The 8,921-nt window shown below is 38.5% G+C and overlaps 1 protein-coding gene across 1 annotated transcript in view; it reads right to left on the bottom strand.

Annotated features, from left to right (window-relative positions):
* Positions 1–8,921, bottom strand: part of BST1 (bone marrow stromal cell antigen 1) — a 17,387-nt gene that overhangs the window by 4,395 nt on the left and 4,071 nt on the right. Inside the window, exons 2-7 of the mRNA XM_010144402.1 lie at positions 8,655–8,784; positions 7,423–7,558; positions 6,847–6,929; positions 6,180–6,256; positions 2,908–3,000; positions 977–1,063 (exon numbers count right to left, since the gene is read on the bottom strand). Coding sequence (XP_010142704.1) covers positions 977–1,063; positions 2,908–3,000; positions 6,180–6,256; positions 6,847–6,929; positions 7,423–7,558; positions 8,655–8,784 — 606 coding nt within the window. The remainder of the gene's footprint in view (positions 1–976; positions 1,064–2,907; positions 3,001–6,179; positions 6,257–6,846; positions 6,930–7,422; positions 7,559–8,654; positions 8,785–8,921) is intronic.

Here is an 8,921-nt window from a genome sequence, read left to right as displayed (position 1 = left end):
GCTACAGGCTGGGGGAGGAGTGGCTGGAAAGTGAACAGCAGAAAAGGACCTGGGGCTGCTGGTCGACAGCCAATTGAACATGAGCCAGCAGTGTGCCCAGGTGGCCAAGAAGGCCAAAGGCATCCTGGCTTGTATCAGCAATAGTGTGACCAGCAGGAGTAGGGAGGTGATTGTCCCCCTGTGCTCAGCACTGGTGAGGCTGCACCTTGAATACTGTGCCCAGTTTTGGGCCCCTCACTACAAGGCCACTGAGGTGCTGGAGCAGGTCCATAGAAGCTGGTGAAGGGTTTAGAGCACAAGTCTTATGAGAAGCAGCTGAGGGAACTGGGGTTGTTTAGTCTGGAGAAGAGGAGTTCAGGGGAGACCTTATCGTTATCTTGTATTGTTCTCTCATACTTGTTTAGCCTGGAGAAAAGTAGACTCAAGGGGGACTCGCTCTCTACAACTACCTTAATGGAGGTTGTGGCAAGGTGGGAGTCGGTCTCTTCTCCCATGTAACAGTGATAGGTCGAGAGGAAACAGCCTCAAATTGTGCCAGGTGATGTTTAGGTTAGATATTGGGAAAACTTTCTTTCCAGAAAGGGTGGTAAAGCATTGGAACAGTCACTGCCCAGGAAGGTGGCGGTGTCCCCATCTCTGTAAGTACTTCAAAGACATGGATATGTGGTGCTGAGGGACATGGTTTAGAGACCCCGGCAGTGCAGGGTGAATGGCTGCACTCAATGATTTTAAAGGTCTCTTCCAACCAGATGATTCTGTGATTCTGATTCTGTGAAAAACTATACAACTATATAACGCCATGTAGTGTTTTGCTTAATTCATGACCAAAAAATGCTAAGTCTGAAAAATGTGACATATCAGCCTTTTACTGAGGACATCGTATTAACGATACTTAAGTACTGGAAGGTAAGAAAACACTTAAGATAGATGAGACGCTTCTGCCAATGCACCATATTAATGAAGGATTTTCACTTACTTGTCATTGTCAGTGCAGGTGACATCATAACCAAGGGTTTTCAGCCTGTTTTCTAATATCTTTACAGTATGAATTCCACAGGAATCTCTGTGAGAAAGAATTTTAATATTACTGCAAGTCTTTTGTTATCTAATTTCCTTTCACTGAACTCAATGGAATTAGTAAAGTAAATCCCCATTATTTTGACTCTTCTATATTCCTTAACACCTACATAAAACTGTTGTACATTGCTGTTTATAATGTTTCATTTGCTTACAGCCATTTAGCATTTTATACTCAGTTTGCAAAGAGTGGAAGATTGGCTTCAGACAGTGTAACATCTGCAGATTCTATTAAGCAATATTCCCACCTTTAATATTTCACTATACAAACAGAAAAAGAGCTAAATAATTTTGTAAAATAGTGTTTCATTTGTAATATGAAAACAGAATTCAAACCAGAAACAATCCTAAACACAGCTTCTGTGTCGAGCATTGTTTTTTTAATTTGTGATCCAATTAGCAAAAGAAAGTTTAGCATAGTACAGAACCTACTGAGACCTCTAAAACATCAAGTACTATGGGCAGCGCTATTTACCATTGGTCAGCAAGTACTCATGACTCTAAAGAAATCATATGGGGACCAACAAAATAATTGTAAAAAACAAGTAATAAAAATATATGAGTATTCCCATGTATCCATTAACTGAAAGGTAAATTAACATTCAGTGCTTTTCTTAATTTTTCTTTGTAATAAGGGCAACTTTTGCAAAGGTGAGCTGTCTGGGGGGTTTTCCATTCGGGTATGATTCTGTGATTTAAAGAGAAAGGCTGAGAAGTGCTAATCTGAACTATGCTTTGTAGGCTCTACAGCATATGGTCTGGATTAACCATTTCCAAACTGAAAGAGAAGCAACAGGAGACGGAAGAGATGAGACATGAAAGGGAAATGACACAAAATGAATGGATGCAATTAAAAGAAGTTGAGTAACAAGAACGGAAGCCTTATACACCTAAGAATGCAGACGAGAGCAGGGATTCAGTCACCAATAGTGGATATGGTGAGATCTGAGCCCATTTCTCTGGCTGCCTTAAGCCAGGGCAGTTTTAAGACCAATAAAATGCCACCATGTTATATTAAACTGCAGGGACCGTGCAGATGGTTGAGGTAAAGCTGACTTCCTCTGTTCCCCTACCCCTGATTCATCTATATACATTTGCAGGGACCCCACACAAAAGCTATAATGAATAGACTATTTAATGCTTCCTTTAATCAGTCCTAAACCAGGCCTTTTGGTCTAATGATTTCATTTTCTTAACTTCAGAGTCCATTTTCCATTATGTTTCTGCTGAAAATTATCACTTGGTCTTTGACTGTTTACCAGCAGGCTACTCAATTTGGACTAATCTGTTTTGTTTTGTTTATTTGTTTGTTCGTTTTTTAAAAATTAAATTAACAACAAAATCAGATCTTTGTAAAGCCTACATTTTACTATTGGATTGATTTTAAGTACTGAGAGAAAACAAGCCTCCTGGTGGTATTTCTCTGCTTCTACTAATTTTTGAACAGTTAACATGGGTGAAAATTAAAAGAAAGCACATGGCAAGGTGAAAGAAATATTTCACATCTGCATTTAATCTGAAATTCAGATTGACTCTTTTTTTAGTAAATCTGTATGTGCTCGATCTTCACTCAAAGTCTGAGACCCACACATCCATCTAACCAAGAGCGGACTCCAGACCTAAAATTAGAATTTATTTATATTTTGTCTAATTCTAGTATTTCTATACTCTTTCAGAAGGACACGGTGTGCCTTCTGTGTTTGTGAATAAATCTAAATTTTTTTTTTTGTTTAGTCTGTGTGCAAATATAATCAAACAGAAAAAGAAGGTGAAATTTTAAAGACAGGTCCAAAAAGGAGAAATTAATTTTTTTTTCAAGATGTAACTTACATATCTGGTCCTTCAATATCATCCACAACCCAGATGATGATTTGTGAGATTTTGTCTCTCTGGAGATTAGGTATTTCGTAATCTGCAAAAAAACTGATTTAAGAAACAATTTTTTAGAACTATAAAGAACATGAAAAATAAATAATCTTTTTTCCTTTGCTTTAATGACAGCTCTGATCCTGCTGTAAGATATGGGCTCACTTGATTTTACTTTTGTATCTTCTGATTACAGACTCAACAAAGAGTATAAAAAATCTGGTTCACGTTCTGAATGTCCTCAAAGGTCAAAGGCATTTAATCATAAGTTTTGTTTTCATGTTCTTCATCTTATAGGGACTTGGATGAAAAAAAGTTCCAACTGAAAGGTGAACCAGAATGAAGTGAATGTTAAAAAATGCAAAAACAAAACAAAAAGCATTTGATACTTATTAAAAAAAAAAGAGTCATTTTGTAGTTCCGGCTTTTAGACACAATACAATTTTGCTTTAAATAAAAAAAATAACAACAGCCACAAGACAAATACATTTTGGGGTTCAAAATCACAGCAAAGATAACATGAAATATTTATCTAGGATATGTAAGACCATAAAGGAGAAAATTCTAGACAAGTCCATCCCTAGCCTAGAGAATCTTCCACTTTATTAATTTATGCAAATTGACTTTGATAGTTATTTAAATGACAATAATAATAATAAATAAAACAAGATAATAAAATGGCAACTAAATCATAGAATCATAGAATGGTTTGGCTTGGAAGAGACCTTAAAGATCTTCTATTTCCAAGTCCCCTGCCAGGGGCGTTGACGCCTTTCACTAGATCAGGTTGTTCGAAGCCCCATCCATCCTGCCCTTGAACACCTCCAGGGATGGGGCATCCACAGCTTCTCTGGGCAACCTGTTCCAGTGCCTCACAGTAAAGAATTTCTTCCTCATATCTGGTCTCAAAATGCCAAATCCAAAGGATTACTTTAATGTCTGTGAATTTAATTTTTCGTCAGATGCAGCCATTTCAAAGCCACAGATTTCTAACCCCTCCAGCAAGATGTACTGTGATGATCTCCAACCTTTTAATTGCTGGGTTTCTTTTTTGTTTGTTTTTTTTTTTCTCAGCTTGTAAGGAGTGTGTCTGCACTGAATGCTTGGTCCAAGCCTAAACCTAGTTGTGTGCTCTAATTTGCCTATCATGGGTCTTCTTAAATGTCTACCTCTAGGCTGCAGTATCTCTTAGCCACTTTAAATGCTCTGAGATCCCCCAGACCAGAAGGGACTGTTAGTTCTCACCTCCTAGATGAGACCACCAGTGGCAATGTGATCACTGCTCTGTCTTCCTGGTACCTGCAGGGAAGATACTGGTGCTCTGGCATGGAAGCACAAAACACACAGTGGTTGTCAGTGCCAGCTGGCAAACAGCTGAGACCTGTTCATGAAGTTAGGAAGTTAATTTAAACTCCGGAGAAGTGGTATATGAGGAGGCAGATACCAGCAGTTGCCCTCTCTGGTCAAGTCTGGTAGGGCAGTGGCTAACCAGAGACCAGTAACAGCAGGTTAGCCTGTCTGTCTGTCCAAGGTGTCCAAGGCTGTCTTAAACATAGAGTGAAAATATGACAAAAAATAAAGATTCAAATTATTTTTATCTCATTTGCTCTGCCATGCATTATTGCCAGCAAAAATGCAGGTTCCTCCAAAATATAAAAGAATCTTTAACTAGAGGAATCAAAAGCTGTGGAGGAACAACGTACATCACACTTCAGTAAACCAATTTTTGAACCGACTAATATTGTTAAAGAAGTCTCAAAACTACTTTCGTACTGTGTGAATGAGCAAAGTTATCTTGCAGTGAAGTGAGAAATAAATCTTAACTGAAATGGTGTTACACAGGATAAACTTTGGAAGAGGCTTTGAAATGCTTGAAAACAGACCAGATAGATGTTTAGGAAGACAGGCAGATCTTTCAGATTACCTTCTGCTATTAATTATGCAAATCTAAGCCTCCTTCAAACAAGATCTCTTAAACAAATTCAGTCACAAAGGGACCAGAGGATACACAGCAAAGAAAATAGATGGAGTAACTGGCTTTGTTTTTGTCTTTGCAGGCTGTGTTGCAATGGTGGATATTTCCTCGGTCACGGTATCTCCAGACAGGCAACCCAGCGATCTGGTGGAATTAATTTATGTGTAAGAGATTTCCAAAATAAGTAATATGTAAATTAACAAAAATAAGGAATCTGTTTCTGAAATAAGGAATCTATCCTGGATTCTGGGCATTGACCTGCTGCCAGGTATTATCATCTGCAGAAGACTTAATCACAGCTGACCATCTGACCAACCCAAGGAGACTGTGTAAGTCTTCTTGAATAGCTGAAAGTTGTGTACAGAGATGGACATTGGCATTCAGAGGTAAATAGGTAGTCAATGTTTTGGAACAGATGGTTCTTGTTTCTCTTGTATTCAGAGATAAGATTAACCTTTCAGTGGTCGTTCTTAGTTCTCTGTAAGCACACAGGAGTAGGATCTGTTCTATGGTTTTTTAAAAGATGTTTTTATTACTGCCTTGGACAGGATGATTGCTGAGGTAAGATGTATATTTCATCAAAGGTAGGCAGTCACCACAGCCACATATTCAATAAGGGTGTCCATTTACAATAAATTTAAAATACAAGCTTAGATGAACTTCTGCATAGTGGTACACTTGTAAATAAGGGAAAACACATCTGTCCTTAATATAAAAGGGAATGAGAAGAAATGCTAATTCTTGCTATTGTCCTTCTCAACGAGCTTTTATGCTTTCTTAAACCATAATAGATCTTAAACTACCTTGTCTCTTGGTCCTGGAGAAATAGTAGGACAAAGCACTTTCCCTATAGAAATTACTAAGTTTGCTGCTAGGCCTGACAGAGGCTATACTCCTGTAATGATGTCCTCTCCTTGGAGATGTCCCTGAATAGAAATTTTGTAACACTTATCTTTTTGAAGATGTACACATTTTGCCACAGTATGTTGGCTGACTTGAAGGCTGCTTTTAAAGAGCATTTATCCTGCTGCCACAGCAGTTCGTAAAATGCAGGAGTCAAAAGGATTGTTTCCATCCATTTCATGGTAATTCCCATGGCTGGGGACAAATAACAGTAGTCCCCACAACTCTGCAGACTTTGATGCAACAGGATCTTTCAGCTACGCTTCCCATGCTTTGTGCAGCAGAAGACCCAAACAACTGGTTGAATCATTTTTGCAGGCATCAGATCTTGCACACATAAATAAGTCAGTTTTCTTACCCTGGGACTGGATAAGCTCCTCCGACTGCAGAACCATTCAACAAGACATGTATCACCCCAGAACTGTGTTGCGCATACTGCAATACATAAAAATATTTTAAAGAACTCATCTTACAGATTTGTCACAGGACCTGGTATTGTATTGCAAGCAACAATGACCAAGGAAAGAATTTTATCTGGCAGAATACAAGAATTGTGAAAATAATACCAAAGTAGCACCCTAGCATGTCACTGCAGTAGAGAGGTCAAGAACATAGACGGTGCATTAATTTTCAAACCATTTTCTCACACCTATAAATAGTTTCTTCAGCATAGAAAGCAAGCATTTTGGCACTCTGTGTTGGCTTTGATCTGTAAATAAACGGTTTCCACCAAGCCTGTCAAACGTCACTTAGGACCTGTATTCAGTACAGGTCCTAACTGTCCTTAGAGTGCTTATTGTGCTTAGTATACGCTTAATAAATACTAACAAAGCTAACACAGAATTTCAACACATTATCTAGCTAAGGTGAAAAATATGTTCCTCTTGCTAAAACACTGTTTTTGTGTCAGAAGAAACAACCTAGAACTGTTACAGACTTAAATCTGTTTTGACCCAGCGATGTTTTCCTGAACTGCCCAGGACACACTCACTAATGCACAAAGTCAGCATTAAAGCAATATTTACAGTGATTGAGGCCATCCTCCAGAAAGAATCCACTGCGTTGTTTTCACACTCCTCCATGGTAGGGCAGGATTCATAGTCCAGTCCTGTAGGAAGGCACATGATTTGTGCTATTAGAGTGATGATAATGACTGCAAAATGTGACCTTAGAAAGCAATTAAATATATTTGCATATTACTCTCTGAACATACAAGGTGGTCTGACATAACACTGAAAGCTGACAGTTGTATTTTTTTCTATCGCTTTCCATCCTTTGCAGTTTACATAAACAGTGACATTCTGTGGATTCAGTAATTTGGCTGAAACGGCTCACTCTAACTCTATCACTGGGATGCAGAGAGCTCCGTGTTCGGAGGACTGAAAAGGAAGTTTATCTCTTCTGCAGCACTGTTTAGATTTCACTGTGTGCTCCTCTGACTGCAATGTTAAATACTCACACAAAACAGGAGAGAATGAGACAGTGAAGCTATTCCTGATTTTTTTATAGGGTAAGAGCAAAATGAGCTCCTCCAGAATGCAGTATTCGGTCTCCATTATGGTTTTACAGACAGGTGTTTAATATAGCCCTCATTGTCTTACCAGTGCTGTTTGCCTCCCCACACCAGTTCAGAAAGTCTCCAAGGAAGCCAGACAGAGTATCAGCCAGAGACATGTAGCGACGGCCTCTGCTAGCAAAACTATTGACTAGCTGGTGATTATTTTCCCAGAAGAGAGACTATAAAAAAAAAGGGAAAAAAAATAGAGAAGAAATGAAACATCGCTTGGGCGCGGACACAATTTGATTATGGGGTGTTGAAAACTGTTTAAAACATGTTGAGGTATTTCTTTCAAAATCAAGCCAATAACCAGAAATGTTTGTTGTCTCTTTAGGGAAACAAAGGTGGGGTTTTTTACAGTGGTGTAAATTCTGATCACTAGAGGCTTGAGGGGCATTCATACCCTGATGGGAATGGATACAGACAGATATATATTAAATATAGCTCTGTGTTCCTCAGCAGACAGATATAGGAAAAGGGAGAAAAAAGTGAAAACAGATACATATATATATATATATATATAAGCTAGATATATCTTACCAGAATTCTCTCACACTGCTATATTGGCTTATGGTGTGGACAAATCATACATCTACGTGTTATTTCCATGTTTGCAAAACCTTCGTGAATTAAGCTATGTTGACAGAAGTATTTGTTCAGCTTATATCACCTAAAGATGATGGTGCCAGAGGAAAAAACTGTTTTAAAGTACAACCTTTTAAAGAAGGCCAAAACACATTCTGATGGGATATGATGGCATGAAGAGCCATGGATTGTGCACTTTCACAGTTCTCTGCAACTGCCAGAACATCAAATCCTCGCTGTTTTCTAGCGTGTAAAAGTGTCCTATCTCATTTCTTATGCTTGTTTAACATGTCAATGTTTAACATGGTCATTGCCCTGAGACTTGGCTGTGAGGAGTGGAAGCAAAACATGATAGCAGGCACAATCTTTGCAGGCAGAGCACCTAACCGGCAGAAAAGAAGAAGTGGACATCCAGGGACTATGACAGAGCTCCCAGCACAGCATGAACAACAAGGGATCTTTGTATTAAGAAAATAGAGAAGTTGCTGAGAAGTTACTGCATAGAATAAATGTAGCCAAAACACAGTGAAAAATGCTATCAAGCCTGAGCCTTATATGTAAACTACAGACAGGCTGGAAAATAATGAATCATGACTAAGCCACAGAATGACTCTTGGTAAAGTTTGAACTGTGGTGTGGAAAATCTGCAGGATGTCACAGGCCTGTTAACATAACACTAATAATCATTACCTTGTTAGATGGAATTGTGTGCCATGACAGATTGATAAATAATTCATAGTCCTTAGGTAGAATGGTGCAAGGATCCTTGTTAATAAATGCATTTTTAAACGCTTCCCATATCTCTGAACAATTCTTCTCACTGTAATCATTGAAGCAAACAATTAGCAGAATTGTTTTTTCAAAGCAATTTCTTCAAATTCCCAAATTAAAACCCATACAAGGTTAAGATAGAAAACTGAAGTCAGGGTGGTAGAAAACTTGCAATCCAGGAAGAGC

Source organism: Buceros rhinoceros, unplaced genomic scaffold (assembly GCF_000710305.1).
Source record: "Buceros rhinoceros silvestris isolate BGI_N320 unplaced genomic scaffold, ASM71030v1 scaffold15060, whole genome shotgun sequence".
In the NCBI taxonomy this organism is placed as follows: Eukaryota; Metazoa; Chordata; class Aves; order Bucerotiformes; family Bucerotidae; genus Buceros; species Buceros rhinoceros.
This window is presented reverse-complemented; position numbering and strand designations above follow the sequence as displayed.